The sequence below is a fragment of the Sciurus vulgaris genome (genome assembly GCF_902686455.1).
Source record: "Sciurus vulgaris genome assembly, chromosome: 6".
NCBI classification, from domain to species: domain Eukaryota; kingdom Metazoa; phylum Chordata; class Mammalia; order Rodentia; family Sciuridae; genus Sciurus; species Sciurus vulgaris.
Genome location: NC_136466.1, coordinates 29,709,170 through 29,732,345, shown reverse-complemented (window position 1 = coordinate 29,732,345; position 23,176 = coordinate 29,709,170). Strand labels below are relative to the sequence as shown.

Sequence of the window (23,176 nt, the reverse complement as noted above, 5' to 3'; positions counted from 1 at the left end):
TTACCGAATGCTTTTTCTGCATCTATTGAAATAATCATGTGATTCTTAACTTTTAGTCTGTTGATATGGTGAATGACATTTATTGATTTCCGGATGTTGAACCAATCTTGCATCCCTGGAATAATACCCACTTGATCGTGGTGCACTATCTTTTTAATATATTTTTGTATACGATTTGCTAAAATTTTGTTGAGAATTTTTGCGTCGATGTTCATTAAGGATATTGGTCTGAAATTTTCTTTCCTCAATGTGTCTCTGTCTGGTTTAGGTATCAGGGTGATATTGGCTTCATAGAATGAGTTTGGGAGGGTTCCCTCCTCTTCTATTTCATGGAATACTTTGAGAAGTATTGGAATGAGCTCTTCTTTAAAGGTTTTGTAGAACTCGGCTGAGAACCCATCTGGTCCAGGACTTTTCTTTGTTGGTAGGCTTTTGATGACCTCTTCTGTTTCATTGCTTGAAATTGATTTATTTAAGTTGTGTATGTCCTCCTCATTCAGTTTAGGCAATTCATATGTCTCTGGAAACTTGTTGATGTCTTCGAGGTTTTCTGTTTTGTTGGAGTATAGATTTTCAAAATAGCTTCTAATTATGTTTTGTATTTCACTTGTGTCTATTCTGATATTTCCTTGTTCATTCCGAATTTTAGTAATTTGAGTTTTCTCCCTCTTTCTCTTTGTTAGTGTGGCTAAGGGTTTATCAATTTTGTTTATTTTTTCAAAGAACCAACTATTTATTTTGTTAATTTTTCTGATTGTTTCTTTTGTTTCAATTTCGTTGATTTCAGCTCTGATTTTAACTATTTCCTGTCTTCTACTACTTTTGGTGTTGGTCTGCTCTTCTTTTTTCTAGGGCTTTGAGCTGTAGTGTTAAGTCGTTTATTTGTTGATTTCTACTTCTTTTGTTGAATGCGCCCCATGAAATAAATCTTCCTCTAAGTACTGCTTTCATAGTGCCCCAGAGATTTTGATATGATGTGTCTTTATTCTCGTTTACTTCTAAGAATTTTTTTATTTTCCTCCTGATGTCTTCTGTTATCCATTCATCATATAATAGTGTATTATTTAATCTCCAGGTATTGGAGAAGTTTCTGTTTTTTTATTCTGTCATTTATTTCTAATTTTAATCCATTATGATCTGATAGAGTACAAGGTAGTATCTCTATCTTCTTGTATTTGCTAACAGTAGCTTTGTGGCATAAAACATGGTCTATTTTAGAGAAGGATCCATGTGCTGCTGAGAAGAAAGTGTGTTTGTTCTTTGTTGGATGGTATATTTTATATAAGTTGGTTAAGTCTAAATTGTTGATTGTGTTATTGAGATCTATGGTTTCTTTATTCAATTTTTGTTTGGACGATCTATCCAGCAGTGAGAGAGGTGTGTTAAAATCGCCTAGTATTATTGTGTTGTGGTCTATTTGATTTCTGGAATTGAGAAGGATTTGTTTGACGTACATGGATGAGCCAATGTTCAGGGCATAGATATTTATGATTGCTATGTCTTGCTGATTTATGCTTCCCTTAAGCAGTATGTAATGTCCTTCTTTATCCCTTCTGACTAGTTTTGGCTTGAAGTCCACATTATCTGAAATGAGGATGGATACTCCAGCTTTTTTGCTGTGTCCATGTGCATGGTATGTTTTTTCCCATCCTTTCATCTATAGTCTATGGGTACCTCTTTCTATAAGATGAGTCTCTTGCAGGCAGCATATTGTTGGATTTTTCTTTTTAATCCAATCTGCCAGTCTATGTCTTTTGATTGATGAGTTCAGGTCATTAACATTCAGGGTTATTATTGTGATATGATTTGTATTCCCAGTCATTTGACTCATTTTTGTTTTTTTGACATGATTTGGTTTCTCCTTTATTTGACTATTCCTTTAGGCTAGTTCCTCCCGTTGCTGATTTGCATTGTTGTTTTTCATCTCTTCCTCATGGAATATTTTGCTGAGAATGTTCTGTAATGCCGGCTTTCTTTTTGTAAATTCCTTTAGCTTTTGTTTATCATGGAAGGATCTTATTTCATCGTCAAATCTGAAAGTAAGTTTTGCTGGGTATAAGATTCTTGGTTGGCATCTGTTTTCTTTCAGGGCTTGGTAAATGTTGTTCCAGGCCCTTCTAGCTTTTAGGGTCTGGATTGAAAAATCTGCTGATATTCTTATTGGTTTCCCCCTGAATGTAATTTGATTCTTTTCTCTCGCGGCCTTTAAAACTCTGTCTTTATTTTGTATGTTAGGTATTTTCATAATAATGTGCCTTGGTGTGGGTCTGTTGTAATTTTGTATATTTGGAGTCTTATAAGCCTCTTGTACTTGGTTTTCCATTTCATTCTTCAGATTTGGGAAATTTTCTGATATTATTTCATTGAATAGATTGTTCATTCCTTTGGTTTGTTTCTCTAAGCCTTCCTCAATCCCAATAATTCTTAAATTTGGCCTTTTCATGATATCCCATAATTCTTATAGATTCTGTTCATGATTTCTTACCATCTTTTCTGTTTGGTCAACTTTGTTTTCAAGATTAAATATTTTATCTTCAATATCTGAGGTTCTGTCTTGCAGGTGTTCTATCCTATTGGTTACGCTTTCTATGGAGATTTTAACTTGGTTTATTGTTTCCTTCATTTCAAGGATTTCTGGTTTTTTTTTTTTTTTTTTTTTCAGTATTTCTAACTCTTTATTGAAATGATCTCTTGCTTCCCGTATTTGCTCTTTTAACTGTTGATTGATGTGATCATTTAATGCCTGCATTTGCTCTTACATCTCCTCCTTCAATGCCTGCATTTGCTCTTTCATCTCCTGGTTTGCTTCCCTGATTGTTTTAATTATGTACATTCTGAACTCCCTTTCTGACATCTCTTCTGCTGTGCTGTCATTGGGTTTTATTGATATAGTATCTAGGTTTGTTTGGGACATTTTCTTCCCTTGTTTTCTCATATTGGTCAGATGTCAGTGGGACTCTGTGATATTGCAGATTTCCTTTATTGGCTTATAGTGTCTCTGTAGATTTCCAGTGTATCACCTCCCAGCCTTCAGTAACCTGAAGTCTTGGAGTAACTTGATAATGCAGTGCTTCCGAAGAAAGCTGCCCCTAGCCTGCTACTGGTTCCAGGGCTCGGAGCTGGCTCTGTGTGGAAAGGCTCTCACTGGGGGGCCTGCTCCGAGAAGCTGGCCGTGTGGGAGGAGCCCACTGCCGGAGTGCCCAGGGCTGCCTGGAGAAGACTTCAGTTGCCCTGCCCTACTCTAATAAGCCACCCGAATCCGGGCCTGACGCCCGGGCCGAGCCTCACCAGGTGGGGGAGACTCACCCCATGGCTCTATTTTAGTTTGAGTCTCTCAATGCCTCCCCTTCTTGAATCCTGGGTTCTGGAGCGACTGGAGATGCAGTCACCCTCTAGTCCGCCATCTTGGATCGCCCCGTGGAAAAAGCCTGAGGCCGGAAGGGGTAGGTCCGCCTGGAGAGGCCTCTGGCTGCCCTGCCCTGGGGGTATAGGTTTTGTATCTGGAGAGTGGAGTCTCTTTCTCTGCTTTCTGATCACCATGATGCGAGACGCTTCCCTCTGCCACTCTCTCCTGCCATGATGTTCAGCCTCATCTTGGGCCCTGAGGAATGGAGCCAGCCTTCTGTGGACTAAGACTAAGACCTCTGAAACCATGAGCCCCCAAATAAACTTTTCCTCTACAGTTGTGCTGGCTGGGTCATTTAGTCAAGCAGCCAAAAAGCTGACTAAAACACAAGGGCATCAACTTGGCCACAGATACACAACCAGCAACTGCAAAAGGAAGACTCAAACTCAGCTCTACTTCCCCAACCCCCTGGGGCCCTTGCTGCAGAAGCCCCTGAGGATGCTCTGCTTCACTCTGGGGTTAGACCTGTATCCCTCAGGGACTCAGAAAACGTTGCTGAATGGACAAGTGGAGGTTGGAAATGTCCACTGATTGCAGCTCCATTTGGCCATTCAGCAAATGTTACCACCAGTTGAATGGAAGGCTGTCATACTGGCCTGGACAGAAGTCATAAGGTGGAGAAGCACAGGAGGCATCTGAGTCCACGTGCAGAATCTTTTCCTCCCTGGTTCTAGACCTTTCCCCAGTTGTGGAGAGAGGCTGGAGTGGTGAACACACAGCACTTTAGCTTTGTGTCACCATGACCCTTAACAGGTGGTCTGGGCTTGGACATCTGAGTACACTACAGCAGGCTAACAGGCAAGTCCTGACTCTTCTTTGGGTCCCAGTTTCCATAAATGTAAAGTAGAAGAAGGGGGATAGACCAGAGAGCTTGCAACTCATGTGGCAACTCGGAGGTAGCAAGCTGCTGGAGGGCTGTGCCTGGTACACGGTAGCTGATGATCAAATATCTGCTGAATAAATTTGCTGATAAAGGTCCTGAGGTCTTGGGTGCAGAGGATCACTGTGATCAATTACTAACGTGTGCCACAGCCTCAGGAGTGCTGAGTCACTGGCCATTTTTAACAAGATGATGATGACTTCTACACTGGAAATTTAACCCAGGGTCTTATGCAAGCTAAACAAGCACTCTTTCACTGAGCTACATCCCTAGCCCTTCTTTTAATAGTTTTTTTTTTTTTTTTTTTTTTTTTTGAGGCGGGATCTTGCTAGTTGCCCAGGCTGGCCCTGAAGGTGCAATCTTCCTGCCTCAGTATTCCTGGGCTGGGGTTACAGCTGTGTGCCAGCATGACCAGTTGAACAAGATATTTTAAAGTCTTTTTCAGATAGGACCTTCTGGGGGTGCTGTAACCAAAAATGAATGGGAAGGTGGTCTGTGACTAAGGATAAATGAGGGGGTATGTGGGTTTCAGAATGAAAAGGGAATTTACTACTAAGGGTTTAGGCAGTTTGGGGTCCGGGGAAAGGCAGAGGTACCCAGATTCCTCTTGTACCTGTGAGCTCAGTAAGGTGGTCAAAGGAGCTCAAGGAGGGACATGGTGGTGGGTGTGGTTCACTGTCCTTGACCAGCTCCTCTGCCTTCTGGCGAAGCCGGGATGCTTCCATCTGGGACTCTTCCAAAAGTTCCCCTGGAGAGACAATGGGGAAGGAGAAGCAAAAAGAATTTACTCAGCTCTGGCAAGGGCTCGCCCAGCCCAGCCCCCTAAACCTGCCTCTTTAGACTCCAAGCCCTGGCTGCACTCCCACCATTGCTTTGGGGGCCATGTGGGACAAACCCCACCCTGGACACCAACAGAAAATGGGTTAGGGTGAGGAGCATTTGGGGAAACAGGTGTGGAAGGGAACTAGGAAAACTCCTGGTCCCCTGGCATCCCTTTCCTGCCCCACTCCCTCTGCACCTGGCCAGGGCACCTCGCAGAAAGCCAGGAGTTCAACTGGGCTGTGGCCCACACCTATAACTCCAGCAACTCAGGAGGGACAGCAAGTTCAAGGACAGCCTCAGCAACTTAGTGAGACCTATTCTCAAGACAAAAAATAAAGAAAAGGTCTGGGGATGTAGCTTAGTGGTTTAATTCCTAGTATTGTTAAAAAATAAAAAAAAAAAGGGGTCGGGAATTTAGCTCAGTGGCAGAGTGCTTGCCTTGCACATTCAAGGCCCTGAGTTTGGTCCTGGGCCCTGAAAAAAATAAATAAATAAAAAATAAAAATAAAAAAAACCCAAAAAAACAAAACCCAAGCAAGCCAGGGTCTCCCACTACGGTGCCCTAAGGCAAGTCGCAGTCTAAGTCCCCAGAGTCAGGGGCTGCCTGCAGGGCAGAGACTCTGAACAATATCCCCCACACTAGGACTCGGCTTCCTTCTCCTACAACTGGAGAAGGGGAAACTCCACCCCTCCCTCCTGAGTCTGCCGTCCCAAGGAGGGATCTGCCAAGCAAAGAGAAAGCATTTTAAAAGTCAGGGAGATATGTCCCCCACCCCCACACCTGAGATCAGAGATCAGAGAAGATGGCATTAAGGCAAAGGAAGAGTTTCGGGAGTGTGGAGGGCAGGGAAATCAACGAAGCCCTCGCAAGGAGGAGGGGGAGATGGCATCTGGGCTGGGTGCTGATGCATGAGGACAATCAGTCATGTGGAGATAGCTGGGATTGTTCCAGGCAGTGGAGACAGCTTAGGCAGAAGCCAGGAGAAGAGAAGTGAGGGGCCTCCAGCCACTTGCTGTCAGTGAGTTCTGCTCCCATTCCACCAGCTGGGACTATGCCCTGGTTGCCAGCTCTCCCCACCTCTCATGCCTGGGAGGATGAGGTCACTCTGGTACCAGGTCACAATCTGGGTCTTCCTGCTCCCTTTTCCCCATCTCACGCATCCCTCTTGGTCCCAGATGGCACCCTGTGGGATCCTGGGGGGCCAGGGCTGGGAATATTTCATGCAAGTTACACAAGTGCATTAAGAGGCACCCGTGGGGCAGAAGCCAACGCTGGCCAGCAGGGACAGAGGGATGATGTGGGCAGAGGCCTATGCCAGCTGTATTCTCTCCGGCTGGGCGGGGCGGGGGACGGCATCACAGCCTATGGGAAGAGCGCTCATAGGGAGGGAGCAGGCTTTACCTAACATCTTTATCCCTTGCATTTTTTCCTTCAGCCGGGAATTCTCCTCCACTAGGCGCTCAAAAGCTGCTGATGCCTCTCCTGGAGGTGCGCTGCCCCCAGGGTCGTAGATCCGGTAGGGTCCTCTCCCTTCCATGAGGGCGACTCAACCCCTGCCGTGGTGCCCACCTGGCTGTAAGGACAACAGCAGTATATCAAGGGGCTGGCCAGGCACTTTTTCTGGGGAAGCTCTAGTCTGTGAATGCTCCAAAAAGCAGTCTCCCTAACTCAGAGCAGAACGAACTCAGAACAGAATGTAGCACTTGGGCTGGTCTGACCACAGCAGAACAGAACAGAAGTTACCTCCCTTCGTTTGGACACTCTGCTTCTATTAATGTAACCAAAGAATGGCATCAGTTTCTTAACAGCCTCACTGCACTGCTGGGTCATTTGAAACAGTATAGTCAACTATAGGTATAATGTGGAATACAAGAAAGAACCTAAACTTGGGAGTCAAAAAATCTGAATTTGTGTCCTGTGTGTGATGTCCGGAAGGACAGGGATCATGTCTGTTTTGCCCGCTGCTGCATCCTCAGTGCCCAGGACACAATAATCTGTGAAGTGAATGCCCAATAAATACTTACCAAATGAATCAATAGCCTTGCCATTAACTCATTGTGGGAGGGTGAGGAGTCCCTCTCCCTCTCTGAGGAAGGGAAATGAGAGTCATAAACTAAATCAGTGATCTTTAAAGTAAAAAAGAAAAACCCTGACTAATATTTGATATACTGTCACCTTCTTCCTTTGGTCTGTCCCTTCTAGTTCTAATGAACAGAAGAATTTTCCACCAAACCTCTGTCGAAGTGTACAGAAAGTTTTCTGAACTGATCTATTTAATTTCAACTGTTGTATTTCATTTGAAATCACTCAGAGGGTGATTTCAGCATCGTGGTTCTGTGACCAAGTAGAGCGTCTGCTTCTTCCTTCCTTCACTGATGACAGACTGAGCTACCCAGTGCTGCGTCTGGTGCTGGGGGAATTATCAGTAAACAACAGACAAGAATTCTTCATGCAGCTACTTTCCAGTGGTGGAGGCAGAGGGGTATTGGGGTGATGAAAACGCCTAAGGACAAAGGTTAAGCCGGAAAGATGAGGGAGCAACTTTAAATAGAGAAGCAGGAAAGGCCTCGTGGAGAAGGAACTATTTCAGCAAAGACCTGAAGGAGGAGAGGGAATAGCCATGAACAGCTGTCTGCTGTGCCAGGCACGGAGAACAAACAGCAAGGGCAAAGGCTCTGAGGCTGAACTGGACCAGCCTCCAGCCCACAGATGCTCACCAACACAGGAGCGCTCTGAAGGCTTCCACTGGGCACCTCGGAAAGACTAAGGGGTCTAGAAACCACACCCCAAGATCACCACCCACGAGGTAAAAACTCTGAATCAGGAATCCTTGCAGGCCATTTCAAACCCACACAGTGCCAGCTGAAAGAAAGGAGTGGAGCAGGGTCAGCCACAATGCCAACTGGCCAGACCCTGCGTCCAACGCTTCAGACGCATTCTCCCCTTGGCGGCACAGCAATCCGGAGATACAGAGATCCATCTGAGATCACCCTCGTTTTAAAAGGAATACAACTCAGCCAGATGGCAAGGCCAGCCGGTAAGCACCAGATGCAAAGCCAGCTCTGCCTGCTCTCTGCACAGCCAGGACCACAGCTCCCTCATCAGGAGTCAGGCCCAGCAGCAGAGAGGGAGGGAGTTCAAGTCTCCTGGGTGGGTGGCAACAGGCTATCAAGTAACCTCTGGCTGCTTCCCGGCCCTGCAGCGTAAGCCCTTTCAAGGACTGAGTCCATGGAATTGAAAGGGGCAGAAAGAAAAACAAGGTTGTGATGAGCAGGACCCTTCCCCCAAGGGCTGGAAGACACACGGCAAGGGGCACCCACACCCTTCTGGGCCCCGTGAGGCAAAGGACAGCTGCCCACACACCAACACAGGAGTCATCGCTCGCTTAGGGGCGGCTTGTTTTTTAACTGAAAAGGTCAATGCTGCATGGCAGCGCAACAAAGCACAGATGTATCCTCCAAATGAAGAAACGGTGTGGGTGAGGCACACAGCAAGGGGCTGCAAATGCTGCAGATGTGAGGGTCCTTCTCTGCTGGCCTGTCTCCCCAAGTGCCTGGCCGACAGCACACGGCACATAGAACTGTCAGCATTTGTCCATTGGCTGAGAACTTCCTGAGGCAGAAGCAGGAAGTTACTCTGTATCTCTTAATTCCCACCTCAGTACAGGAAGGGGTCATCACTGAGAGATGAAGAGTTCACAAATGGGGAACCAAAGGCTGAAGGGGCAGAGTGGAGCTACCCTCAGTGGTACAGAGCAGCAGGCGTCCTGGTTCCTGTCCCGCCTCTGCAGACACCCTCAACAGCTCACCATCAACACGACGTGACGATCTAGGTCATTTTGGTCCCATGTCTCTGGTTTACTCAATTGATTAGAAGCTCCATGAGAGTGGGGACTGAGTGACCTTGTGTGCTGGAACATCTTCAGAGAATGATCCATAGCAGGGTCTCAATAAGCTCAAATTCAGAGTAGAAAGACCAAAAGGACCCTACCCCACCTCCTGAGAGCCATATCCAAACACCCCAGAGAGAGCCCTACCATGACGCCTGACCAGAGGCCCAGTGGACAACCACACCCTTTAGGCCCTCAGAGATGCCCGGATGAGGCCAAGACAGGGCACGATGCAGGCTCAGCAACTGAAACCCCCTCCACGTCCTCCAAATCGTGCCATGCCAGGGAGCCAATGAAAAAGAGGCTCATGGCCCATGGGAGCAAAACAGGGTGAACAGGGCTTTCTTCCCTCCATCCAGCCTTGGTGTTAGGCAGGAGCCTGGGGAAGAGATCAGGCTGCCGGGCAGGGGTAGGGTGTGTGGGAGACACTCAGGAGAAACAGTCTACTCTGATCCCCAGAGGAGAAAAGCCTCTGGGGATCAGAGTGGCCACCCAAGGGAGGGTCTGGGCTGTTGGAGAAAAGACAAAGTGAGGGATGGGGAATTTCCAGGGCTCCTGACCTTAGATCTAGCTGGTCAGTGGCAGTTCCAGGATGGTGCTGGGCAGATGGGAATCCAGAGAGGGTAGTCACTCTCGGGATGACGGAGCTGAGAGGGAAAGTCCCAATCTATCCACTACCAAGTGGGACAGATTTGCACAGAATAGTTCAGTACACAAGGGACTGCAGCAGAGTAGGAGGCTGGTATGTGCCAGTGTCACCCCCTTGGCCACATACCACAGAGTGTGTCCGGAAAGGAGCAAGGGAAGCACTGACCCCACTCCTCACATGGGACAGCAACTGGAGTTCAGAGCCCAGGAGCCCTTGGGTATGAGTTTATTTGAGTCTCCCTTATGGCACAAGTAGGGCCCAGAGTAGGAAAGGCTGAGGTCACCAAAGAAGGCAGAATGGAGCCAGGACCAGAAGGTCCCTCTCTAGTCTGCCCATAGACCCAAACTCCATTTCTGTTCCTGCCCTGCAATCCCATTGCAAACCAAAGGTCCCCACCCCTTCTCTGCATGGGGTCTGGCTCCAGACTCCATGTCTACATGACCCTGTATCCACCTGTCCCCAGGAGCTACATGTCAGCAGGTGATCCACCAGGACTGGTACAAACCCCTCGCTCAACCAGAAACAGCCTCTGGTGATGAGGTAGCCAGCTCAGACCTTCCAACACAAGCCAGCTTAGCTTGGTGGTACTGGGGAGCTTCCCACAGCCTGCCCCTGAGGGGTTTGGGGGCTGCCCGGCGGAATCAGAAAGGCCCTCTGAGAGACAGCAGGTCAGGCGGTGCCCACAGAGTGTGAGTATGAAGTGCTGCTGCTGAACTGAAGGAGGCTGTGTCAGGTAAAGAACTAGGACTGGGGGCGAGGGGCAGGAGTGTGGCCCGTTTCAGACTCACCCCAGGGACAGAGGGCTGGCTAAGGCTGGATCAGAACTAAATTCATACTCCAGTTTCTGCACTGAAACGGTTTAGCCTGTCTGGGACTTGCCATTAGCCACAAATTGGTGGTGAAAGGGTAGGGGAAGAAGAGCCCTCAGACTACTCAATGATATTAATTTGCATAGCCACTAATATTCACAAAATATTTAATACTTTTCCAAGCACCGTTTCCCTTCTGACTGTTACAGCAGCCCTGGAAGGAAGGCGGGGCTCATATGTGGTTTGACATACAAGGAAAACGAAGCCCAGCTTGGGGGCTTCACCAGCCAGGGTAACACCTCTGATTGGAGCTGCACCTGCCACCCAGGAAGTGAGTTCAAGAGACCTCTGGTTCCAGGAGCCAGAAGGTCATGGTGGTCAGTGTCCACCTAGCAGAGGCAGGCACTGCAGGAATGCCGGAAGGCGGGGTGGGGAGAGGGGTGAAAGGAAGTAGGGCTTGGAAGCGGAACTCAGAGAGGCCTGTCCTGGCATCTTCTCTGCCAGCTGCTCTCAGTGTAAATGACTGTAGCTGTTTCCTTGTGTGCGAGAGGAGGAGTCTGCATGAGACAGAAACTGGATAAGGTCTTAATGATGGCCACAGGATAGAGGAGACCCAAGCCTTGGAAGCTGGCAGCAAGTCACGGAAAGAGAAGGGACCAGCATACTAGAGACAATGTGGCCTTGGGATCAGGGAGAGAGGGGCCAAACAGGGCAGGGGACAGGGAGAGGCAGAGTGAGGTGTCAGGGATGCTTGAAGGAGGTACTCAGGTACAAAGAAGCCCTTCTCAGATGCTGCACCTGGCCTCACCCACGCTAGTCCTGCTCTGTCCACCCTGTAGGCTGTGGGACACTGGACCGGTCACCCACCTTTTCTGAGCTTCAGTTGCCACATCTGCAAAATAGAAATAATAGAACCTTGCTGGGCGTGGTGGTGCATGCCTGTAATCCCAGCAGCTCCGGAGGATTAGGCAGGAGGATCATAGGTTCAAAGCCAGCCTCTGCAAAACCGAGGCACTAAGCAACTCAGTGAGACCCTGTCTCTAGTAAAATACAAAGTAGGGCTGGGAATGTGGTTCAGTGGTTGAGTGCTCTTGAGTTTAATCCCCAGTACCACCAAAAAAAAAAAAAAAAAAAAAAAAATCATAAAACCTACTTGGTGTAAGATCAAAGTAATTAAATAAAACAATATGTGCATGGTTATAGGAGATTTTTCACTTTTTACTTCCTGATGATTTGATTTATTTAATAAGGCACATATATTTGTTTTGTAATAAAATTTCTAAGATAATAATAATGAATATGTAATATGCAGCTTAGTGTTTAGCACATAAAAGATGCTTAGCAAGAGGCCAGGGCAACCCCTCAGCTGTGCCCAGCTGATTCAGCAGCCATGACTTCTCTCCAACCACTCCCTCTTTTAATGTAGTATTCCAGGTTCCTCTGACCTCTTGGTAAGCTAGGTTGTGACTCCTACTTAACTTCTGACAACCTGCAAATAACCACTTTACTGCCGACCCCAGTTCAGCAGAGAGCGGGTCTAACATGATAGCTAGTGAACACGTGGCTACCAGAAGTCCATGAACCATAGCGCTGTGCTCATGAAAGACTAGGAGTCATCTGAGCCTCATTTCCTCTAATTGTAAAGAGGAAGATCTTGGGATTCCATTCAAGGATGGCAGGAAGCGTGCCACCATGAAATCATACTGCAGACGGAAGCAAACCTGTCCGCATTCTCATTTTATGACCTCCAGTCCTCCCCACCAGTTTCAAGGCTGGCAAAATTATGGCCCTGAGCCCATCCTTCAAAGACCAGGCTGGATTTTCAGGACAGTAAAACTACTGTTTATGATACAACAATGGTGGACACAAGTCGTCATGCTTTTGTTCAAACCCAGAGCATGTGCAACTGTAACAGTGAACCCAAAAGTAAATGACAGGATGCTGGATGACGATGACGTGTCCATGTGGGTCCGACGATGCTGATAAACATACCACTCAGCAGTGGGGTGCTGATAATAGGGAGGTTGTACATGTCAAGGGTAGGAAATCTATGGCCTGCCTCTCAGTAATGCTGTGAACCTAAAACTGCTCTAAAAATATGAAGTCTTAAGAAAAAAAGAAAAGAAAAACGAGCGACTGTCAGGCTCATCCACCGGTGATGACACGGCCCTACTTTGGACAGTGTGCACTCACAGAGCCCACTCCAGCATCCTCCCCAGTGAGGAGAAGAGGGCTTCACTCATGAGTCTTGGCAATCAGAGTAGCAATGGAGGGCCTGTGGGAATACAGTCCAGCCGGTATGGGAACTGGGGCTCAGGAACTGCGCGATCCACTCAAGGCACACTGGGGCAAAGACGCCCCCAGCCTTCATTTCCTACAGGGAGGGGCTGCAACAACAGCAGTAACACAACTAGCTGAGCTGCACCATCTACTCCTTCCTGATGATTCCAACAGTTCAGAATCTGCAACTCCTCATCACCACTTTCCGTGAGCCTTTTCCTGAAGGCTGGGATCTCCAGCTTTCATCCCAAGGCCCAGGAAGATTTCCCAGAAGCACCAATCCTCCAGTGAAAGTGTGAAGGGTGCTGTCAAATATCCTGGGTTGATGGAAGTCCACAGCCCTTTGCCAGGTCCACCCTCCCCCCTGACATGCCCCAGGGCTCCAGGCCAGCCTAAGGACTCTGTGTCCCTCAGAAGCAGCACACGTCTGCCCTGTGTCCCTCCTCTCCCCTCCTTTCTGCTGAGCCACCGCAGAAGGCACTCTGTTGCATCCAACCCAGGCCACAGCACTCTGGCAAACCCCTGAGCTAGAAGTCAGCCTGGACTACCTGCTGGCTAAAAACACTGCAAAAGAGGCCTCTGGGATACCTAGTTAAGCTGGGAGGGAAGGTGACAGTTTGTTAAACACTACCATCATTATGCACACTACCTCATTTTCTTCTTACCACCCAGAGAGGAAAGCTGTGACCTTGCTTTTAACCACTTTGCCTAGAGAGCATTACCTCTATTTTTCAGATGATGAAGTCGATTCAGAGAGGTTAAGCTATCTGCCTAAGGACACAAGGCTGGTTAGTAGAAGAGCAAATAATCTAGCCCTTGATCTGGGAGACTTCAACACTGGTGCCCTTTCCACTGTCCTGCTGCCGAGGGAGGCTGGAGTTTGAAGTTCTAGGTGGGCGGGGATCAGTTCTGCTGCCCGGTTCTCCAGAACATGCCCAGCTTCCTGGTCCCTGACTTTGTATACAACAAGGGCCCAGTCTGCTCCTGATCACCTGATTACCAGGGCTTAGCATCTCGGGCTGGAAGCAGGCTCAGGAGACTCAGTCCTGTGCTCCTCCGGTCCACAGAGGAGCCACAGGGCTCTGGCTGGCCATCTTCAGCCAGTCAGACCTTCGCAACTTACTCCCCGAGGCAACTTCTGGGCAGCCAGCATAGGCTGCAGGCAGGTGCTCCCAGTTCTGCTTCCACTGGCCTGTGTTCTACCCTCTGGGCTCCCCTGAGGAACAAAATGTTCCTCTTTCCTATTCACCTATGGAGAGATACAGAACATCAAGTGTGGTCTTGTAGACCTTGTTCCTTGCACTGTCCCCCATAGATACTAGCTTCCAGAACCTTCCCCAAACCCCACAAAAAGTCCACACCCCTACCCTATCTACACAATCATCTTGGAATTAAACATAGCACTCCAGGTGTGGGTTGCCTGGCCAGACACTGAGGGACTTTCACCTCCATACTTTAAGAATTATATTTCTACTGATATAGCCTTGGTGCATATTTGCTTTTTGTATAGATGGGTTGCCTCCAGTAAAAAGTGTCTGCTACAGTTTGTTTGTTGAAGGTCTTCCAAAGGTCCATCTGTTAAAGGCTTGGTCCCCAGGGTGGTGCTACTGGAGATGGTAGACCTAGTGGGAGGTACTTCGGTCACTGGGGACATGCTATCAAAGGGAATTGTGGGACCTCAGGCTTTTCCCCTTCTCTTTGCTTCCTGGCTGACAAGGTGAACATTTTGGCTTTGCCACATGTTCCTGCCATGATGTGGAACCTTGCCACAGCCCAAAGCAATGAGGCCAATTGATCAAGGACTGGAACCTCCAAAACTGTGAGCCAAAATAAACCTCTTCTCTTTATAATTACCTAGGGTATTTCATCACATGACAGAAGGCTGACTAACACAGTGTCCTTTCTCAATGATGCTGACAGCACACATGTATGGCCAACTGGCTGAGAACAAAGTTCTGCTGCAGAAAAGTGTGCTTGAGGAGGTTTCCCTTAACTAATGAGCCAAGACTTGTCAACTGATTGAGTAATCCTCTTCTGAGCCATCTAGAGCTCTTTGCATCAGCATACTAGGCCCATGTGCATGGCCACAAGCATCAGCATACACTGGGCTGGGCAAAGATGTGCACGGCCACAAGCTAAGTTATAGTAAAAAATGACTTGAATGTCCATCAGGAGAGGACTAATTAAATCACTGGCACATTCGCTCAATGGAATACTATATAGCCATCAAAACAGTGAAGTAAACTGCTTTGCCATCACATACAAAATGCCCATAAAATAAAAAGCAAATTGCAGATTTATACACACAATAGGATACTATCTTTAAAAAAGCAACAATGCTACGTGTGTGTGTGTGTGTGTGTGTGTGTGTGTGTGTGTGTGTAAAATCTATTATGTGCACAGGAAAAGGAAAACTAGGAGCCCTTCGTACACAGCTCTGAAGAAGGACCTGGCACAGGAGCTGAAAGCAAAAGAATTCTATATTTTATCTATAATACTTTAGCTTGTTATATGGAAAAACTAGTCTGGTTCTTATGCAATGAAAAAGTTAATTAGAAGGAGGAGAGAGAAGACAACTTTCATTTCTTACCTTTTACTTTGGGTACTGCTTGAGTTTGGAGGGATTTTCTCCCCATGGAGCATGTATTACTCTATAACTTTTTAAAAGGAGATTTTAAAATAATATTAAAAAAAATAATTTAAGTGGCTTGACAAGATCAGAAGGACCCACTGTTCTGGCACCAAATGAGCTGGAGGGCTCAGGTAAGGGGTGGGAACTTCCTTGCCACGTGTCTGCTTTGTGTGCACAGTCAAGCCCGTGGGGATCCGGTAAAAAATCCAGAAGTCAAGTCTGGGGACAGGTTTTCTAGCTAAGGAATAGTGTGTTTGGAGAGGCGACAACTGTAGAGGAGAGGTGCATCTGGGGCCTTAGAGGCTCTGGCTTCGGGAAGGGGAGCCGGCTTTAAGGACAGCAGGGCAGCAGTAGAACAGGACGCCTGCTCTGCTGGTGAGGCAGCGGAATCCAGAGGTGTGGGACTCGACTCCAACCACGCCATCCTCAAGGAACAAGGTGAGATCCAATCTGACCATAACGTCTCTAGTCCCAACTCTGCTTCCCTGTCACCAAACGCCCGAGAAGGGCTGGGAATTCCAACAAGGCCCCCCACACAACCTTCCAGTGAGCCTGGCTTCTCTTCCAGCGGCTGGAGCCTCCCTGAGCCCAGAAGGAATCGCTTCAACCAACAGCTATGCAGAAAGAGAGCACTATGCCTGACCATGGGACAGGAGGGGGTTCCGACGACCCTTCTGTCTCAGTCCCCTGCACGCAAGGGCTGGTTTATTCCACCCTGTGACTCCCCACTCAAAGGAGGAAGATGTCGGTTTTTGAGAATTCCCCTTATACCAAATATGGTGGAAAGAGGATTTGATAGATTCAGGCCTGGCTCTGCTCCCTCCCTGGGTGACCTTGGGCAGGCTTCACTTTCCTTGTCTTTCTCCTGTGTAGGCCAGGTAGAAATGATAGACATGTTTGAATACCTTGAAGTGCTATCCAAACAGCTGCCACAACAGCTATGAAAACACTAAGAAGGGAAAGGCAGGACAGGTGATAGATACTCAGGGAAAAGCCAAGAATGCCTGTTTCCATAACAAAGGGCTGATAATTACCTAAAGGGAAAAATAAATAAATACATTTTAATGATAAATAAATAAATAAATTCCATGGTACTTTCACATCAGGGAATACCATATGGCAGTGGAAAATGAGTGGACCAGTTACAGATATAAACATGGATGAATTCCACAAATATATTAAGCAAAACAAACAAGCTGTGGAAGAATACTGACTGTATGACAGCATTTAAATAACATTTTAAAACATATGAAACAATTGGGTGTGGTGGAGCACACCTGTGATCCCAGCGACTCGGGAGGTTGAGGCAGGAGGATTGCAAGTTCAAAGCCAGACTCAGCAAATTAGTGAGGTCCTAAGCAACTTACTGGGGTCCTGTCTCAAAATAAAAAATCAAAAAAAGGCTGGGGATGTAGCTCAGTGGTTAAGCTAGGTTCAATCTCCAATACCAAACAAACAAAAAGAAACAATATTATTTTAAGAATGTATACATTTATGATAAAACCATAAAGAAATACAGGAGAATAGCACTAAATTCAGAATACTTGTTCCTTATTGGGGTGGTAACCAGGGAGAAATTTCAGGTGTGTGGAAAATGCATCATACCTTGAATGGGATGAGTGGATACCCAAGTGTCTGCACGTTACCCTATCTGAAAGACTCAGTAGTACTTTCTAAAAGTCATGTCATTGATTCCCAGGGTTCAGGTTCAGGCAGAAGTAGCACTTACAGAGGCAGAAGTGAAGGTGTCAAGGGATCAGGGCTCCCCAGACCACTGCCCAAGCTGGCTGTGTTGAAGGCCAAGGATGAGGGGCCCGAAGACCTCCAGAAACAAGACAAGCATTCTGTAAGGTGGGAGAACAAATCAAGGCCCTGACTCATGGGCACCCCCATGCCTGCCCTGAAAATACCAGCTCTGGCCTCTGAGCAGGTCTCCTTGGTGACATGACCGCTTGCCACAGTATTCATCCCTCATTCCCCACTGGGCCGCCTGCTTACCAGCCACACAGGCGCTCCAGGACAATGGGCTCCTGTCTCTTAGAGAACAGCCTGAGGGTAAGGTCTTTGGGAAAGAAGTGCTCAGTCCTGCAGGGACAGCCCTCACACAAAGAGCCAGCTGCTCCTTTCCAGTCATCAGTTCCAATCGGAACAGTGACTGTCCTGGGCCGGTCACAGGCGAGAACTTCCTGCAATGGCCGTGGGGGCTGCCCAGGCTTATCTCTTGGGGTTTGGAGCTGTGCCTTCCTCCAGCAGCTCTTCTGAGGACCCCAGCACTCTCCTTATGCAGAGGGCCAGGAACAGGACAGGCAGGTTCTGGACACCAGGAGGGAAGCTCAGAAAGCCCTGGTCCAATGGAAACAGCGTGGAACCTGCTGGAGCCAACAAGAGGGTGGCCCAAACCAGGTCTTGTGGTGGCCACCTGTGCATTCTCTCACCATGCCACACCACTGCCTCCTTTCCTCAGAGTGATCAGGTGAGCAATGAAGGAGAACGGAGGTAGGAAGAAGCAACCTGGACAGAGGAGGGCCCACAAAGAAAAGATGTCTGCAATAACACTCCAAGGGGGCTTAGGGTATAGCCCAGTGGTGGAGCATGTGCTTAGCCTGTGCCAGGCCCTGAGTTCAATTCCCACCCCACAAAAAAGAAAAGAGCAAAGAAAATATCAGAAGGGGTTGCCTCTAAGGTAGTTAGCTCCCCGACCCTGGGGTGGGGTCAAGCAGGGGGAGGAGGGTGCTACTATGGAGGGCACTCAGATGCTCTCTGAGCCCTTCCTACTGCTGAGTTCCCACCACTCCAAAGAGGGACAGCTATCTGAGACAAAGTAAAGCATGACCATTCAGAGAGGACAGAGTGGTAGAAGGCTGGAGGCAAGTTATCCAGAAGCACAAAAAACAGGACCATCCTCTACTGAAATCCTTCAACAGCCTCATCAGTAGCTTCCCTAACAGTAAGGGCCGCTGGTATTCACTGAGCGTTGGCCACGTGTTGGCCCTGCATTGAGTGTCTGGGACACACTGTCTCAGGAATCCATCACCGGAGAAGGTAGCCCTGATGTTGCACAGCACTACAGGTGAGGAAGTGCAGGCCCAGAGTGGCAGAGGCAGCCCTACTGGGCTCTGCACCAGGGGCTCTCAAAGAGCCATGGGATTAGACACTCTGGTGGTGCAGCCCTGCCTCCCTTTGATGCATGTTCCAGTTTGTGAACCAATTGCTCTAATTCCCAGTGCACGACAATTGTCTTTAGGGTCACTGCCAACCCAACTGGTCAGCTCCCCTAACCCAGGAGGTCCTTACTCCAAATCTTCTGCCTTGTCCACAAAGTCCCAGGCCCCATTTTACATCTCATCATCTTTCTAGGGTCTGCCCTTGAAGTTACATCCTCCCAAAAGCCCCACGGACCATCTGATGCCTGAAACTACTTCACACCCCAGGGCTCATGCCAGGCAACTCATTCAGCACTTGCTGGCACACAATGCCTCCCAGGGACTGCTCACAGCTCCCACTTGACTACATGTTCCTGGAGGCCTGAGCCTGTTCCTTATACACCTGTGTCCTGGACACTGCACAGCACAAGGCACAGACAGCCGTCAGCAAATGTTTGCTAACACAGGAGGGGAAATGCCATGGGAAAGTAGACCCTCGTTCTCATCCTGCCTTCCTATGTCAAGGCCTCAGTTTCCTCATCTGTGAAATGCACTGTTATTCTAGTTTCTTCTCCTTCACTGGATAAACCCAGCAGAGCCTCACCCCAGAATCTTCCCCAGTGTCAGAGACAAACACAAGAAGACTAAACCATTATATTATAGGAAGAGAGAAAGATAATAAATAAAATGATCAGATAATAAATAAAATGATCAGATGCCAGCCATGAAGTTTTTTACATGTTTTCTCATTCACAAACAAATTTATTTCTGACCTTGGTGAAAGCATGAAAAAAATGAAGAAATGTGACAGAAAGTGAAAAAAAGGGGGTACTTTGCATAGAAAGGTCAGGGAAGGCCCCTCTGAGGAGGTGACATTTGAGCTGAGACTTGACAGATAAGGAAAATCAGCCATGGGAAGAGCTGGGGAAAGGTTTTCCAGGCAGAGGGAACAGTAGGTGTGCAGGCTCAGGGTGAGAACAAGCTGGGCATGCTGGAGTGTCCCTCTAGGCTGGCATGGTATGACTAAGCCACACCTAGTGCTGGAGGAAAATAGTAGCCAGTGGAGTGAGGCAGACAAATAGCCTCCTACAATGTTGCCTCGCTCAAATCAGGTCGGCCTGACCCAACCAGGACATCCGGGCCTCAAGTTGCAGGCAATACTGGGGGTAAGGGTATGAGTCAGACCCACGGCTTCCTGGGGCCCCAAAAGATACCCTGGTATGGGTATCCAGGAGCAGGCACCAACCCTCAGCCATGCTGTATCCACATCCACAGAATACCCATGGGTTAGGGACTACATGAGCACGAAAGTATATAGAACACAGGACACTTCACCTGTAGTTTCCAAAGGGCATAATCAAAGGCTTCCAAAAAGGGCCAGTCCCTGATCACATTATTTTCTTTGCACACAGCCAAGACAATACCTTTGGTCACTGGAAAGGGAAGGAGGTCCAAGGTTCAAGGCTTACTAGTCTTGGGCAAGTCTTTACTTTTTTGGGCTTTAGTTTCTTTATGTAAAAACTGAGACTATTACAAGGTTGTTAGAAATGCAACACTGAGCCAGGTGTGGTGGTGCACACCTATAATCCCAGAGGTTCAGGAAACTGAGGCAGGATAGCAAGTTCAAGGCCAGGCTCAGCAACTTGGCAAGGACCTAAGTAACTCAGTGAGACCATGCCTCTAAATAAAAAAGGGCTGCCAATGTGGCTCTGTGGTTAAACACCCCTGGGTTCAATCCCTAGTACCGCCCCCTCATCCCCCAAAGAAACACTGAATGTAAAGCACTGTGCCTGGCACATGTAAGTGTTCATAAATGTAAGCTATTAATAATACCATTACTGGATTCTTCATTACCTCAAAAGGAATATTAATACAATATCACTGGGTTGCTGAGTTTGAACTAATAAACATTCCACCCTCCTAATACAACATCCATTGTCAAGATCAAAAAAAAGTTCTGGGAGCCTCCTTTTCTGACCTCTCATCAGATGCCGAAATCCCCTCTACCACACCCCCATTGTTTGAAAAATGAGTAAGAGCTGATTAAATTCTATTTTGACGTTACTGTGAAATAAAAATGATGCATTAGGAATCTACACATTTCCTTGCACTGTCATTCTGTAAGGGGATGGGGATGATGTTGCTGATTCTTTTGCATCATTCACAAAAGTCCCTCCCTCCCCTTACCAAAACACAATTTCTCACCTAGTCGCACAAAATTCCCACCCACTCTTTTACACACAATTAATGAATGTGTAATGCAATTACTTTCAAATACATTATCTCTCTTTCACACACACACCATCCTACAGTGCAAAACTCAACCAAAAGTAACAACTCCACCCCTGAAGTCACTCCCAGAAACTCACAACATCTACCCTGCACATGCAAACAACGTCTCCAACCGTGTGCAAAAATGTTAAGCCAAATGCCTGGGTTCAAATTCTCACTTTGCAACTCCCTAGTTGTACAAACCCAATATCCAAGGACCTCGATTTACTAAACCGCAGAAGAGGGCTAATAATATTCATGTTTAGGATGGATATAAATAAATGACATTAACACGTAAAGCATTTAGATCAACATTTGGAAAGCTCCCAATAAGAGTTATTTTCCTCATCGTTAACATGTACACTTAACTTTATACAAGACTACTGACGCCGCGTAGGCAGGTGTCTCTAAAACAGCCCAGCACCGCAGCACCGCAGCACCGCAGCACCGCCTGCACCCAGAGGGTCTGCACAGCACAACGCCTCACGCCACGCCCGGCCGCGCTCCCCTTCGCGGTGCGCACGCGCGCCCCCCGCCACGCTCGGCTAGGGGCAGGGAGTCCCACGCAGCCTGGCCGCCCGAGATATCCCCGGACCGCGCGCCCTAGGGGTCCGGGGTTCAGGCCGCTTACTGCGGCCTGACCTCCTACCGCACGCCCGGTCATTGCGGACCGAGGTTCTGAACCGCCCGGGTCCCGGCCTCCCTTCTCCCTCCATCTCCGCTGGGCCCGGCCGGCTTACTTAAGGACGAGGGGTTGGGGGAAGGACAGAGCGCCGCTCACCACGCCCAGCCCCGAGTCCAGGGTCGGGACAGAGGCCCAGGCCAGGTCTCGTCCCCGCGGCACTCCTCCGGCTCCCGGGCCAGGGCAGGGGGACGCGGCCGAAGACAAGGAAGTGCTCGGGGCCCGGCCCCCACCTCTGGGAAAGTCCCCGGTGATTGACAGGCCGATCGACCAATCGCGCGGCGCGCTCCCGCCGGCCCGCGGCCGCCGGGGGGAGGGACGCAGCGAGGTAAACAGCGGCCGCCCGAGTTCTGCCCAGCGGCCGCCCGAGTTCTGCCCAGCGGCCGCCGGTTATCCTGGCAGCCCCCTCGGCCGCCTTGCCGCGGGCAGCGCCCTCCTCCGTTCCGGCGCTGCCGCCCCACGCCGCGCAGCCTCTCGACCGTGCAGCTCTTCGCGGCATTCCCCGCGCCGGAAGGCCGGGGCGGAGGCTTGGGACCACCGTGTATGCGGGAATTTCAGGGCGGAGGCGAGCCACGGAGACCACCCAACCTCTTCCTGACGCCGGGGGGCCGGAGTGAGGAGGGGACTTGCTAAGAAGCTTTTGGAGCGAAGCCAAAGCTGGAGCTGAGGGCCGCAGAGTTCTGTGCAGGACCCTCCTAGACTCGGCGAGGCGATAGAAATTTCCAGCTAAAAGGACCTAAAGTATCCTGTTGTTAGGTCTAAACTTTTTTTTTTTTTTCCTTCACATTTACTGCTCCAGGGATTGTAAACACTGCATACATTATTTTATTGGCACGGTCCTGCCTTAGTGACTGGGAGTTTTAGCCCCTCCTCCCCTACTTTAACTGTAAACAGTGTACCAGAGTTTGGTTGACCTCAGTAAGGGACGAATCAAGATTCAAACCCAGGTGGGCAAATCCAGAGGCTTTCTTCCATCCTATCAACCTTTAGGATAGGATAATCCCAACAGGCTGTAGGGTTTCCTAGGACTGTAAGGAACAGTAACTTGCTTTCGGATAGGGACATTTTAAGCCCATCATTTTGTTTAAAAAAAAAAAAAAGGAAAGAAAAAAAAAGTTAAGATTTCATTCCAGAACGCAAAAAAGCCTTGAAATAAAGGACAGCTCTTAAAATTGGGTAATATAGCGTTATGAAATCCCATTGCAAAAGACCCATTTCACTGAAGCTCTTGAAAACTTAATCATTCATAGTCGCTCATCTTCAGAAAGCACTGTGGGAAAGGATTGTGGGGTCTGTTTCATACGTGGCCCCATTTCACAGAAGGGGAGACTTGTCAATCAACTCTGAACACAGAGACACTGAGCCAAGTATATGTCTAGTCCAAGAATTCTGTTTTCAGGCCTTGTGACATCCTGGGTGTTATCAAATTTTCAAAACAATATTTATTCTAGTTCACTTTAATTATGAAAAAAGAAGTATACATATATCTTGATTCTGAAGGGAAGGAAAGATACAGAAACCAACCAAGGCCTCACCAGGTATCACCATCAGAGAAAGATGCAGGGAGACTGGGAGCTTTGGACCTGGGTCACCTGGCTGATGCCATTCATCATTTCCGAGCATTCAGTCCCCAGCAAATACTTTTAGGGGACTCCCCTATGCTTCCCAATTCACCTGTTCTTACAATGCCACCTTCCTAATCCCAATCCAAG

At 48.2% G+C, this 23,176-nt stretch overlaps 1 protein-coding gene across 7 annotated transcripts in view; it reads right to left on the bottom strand.

The window, feature by feature from the left end:
• Window positions 1–23,176, bottom strand: part of TNIP1 (TNFAIP3 interacting protein 1) — a 57,601-nt gene that overhangs the window by 29,949 nt on the left and 4,476 nt on the right. For 3 of the 7 annotated variants that reach the window (XM_079144144.1, XM_079144148.1, XM_079144147.1), the window contains exons 1-3: window positions 21,523–21,676; window positions 6,511–6,682; window positions 4,900–5,034 (exon numbers count right to left, since the gene is read on the bottom strand). In XM_079144144.1, coding sequence (XP_079000270.1) covers window positions 4,900–5,034; window positions 6,511–6,646 — 271 coding nt within the window. In that variant the 5' untranslated portion in view covers window positions 6,647–6,682; window positions 21,523–21,676. Of the gene's footprint in view, window positions 1–4,899; window positions 5,035–6,510; window positions 6,683–21,522; window positions 21,692–23,176 lie in introns of those variants that run through there. The other 4 variants (XM_079144145.1, XM_079144146.1, XM_079144149.1 and 1 more) reach the window with 4 other exon arrangements.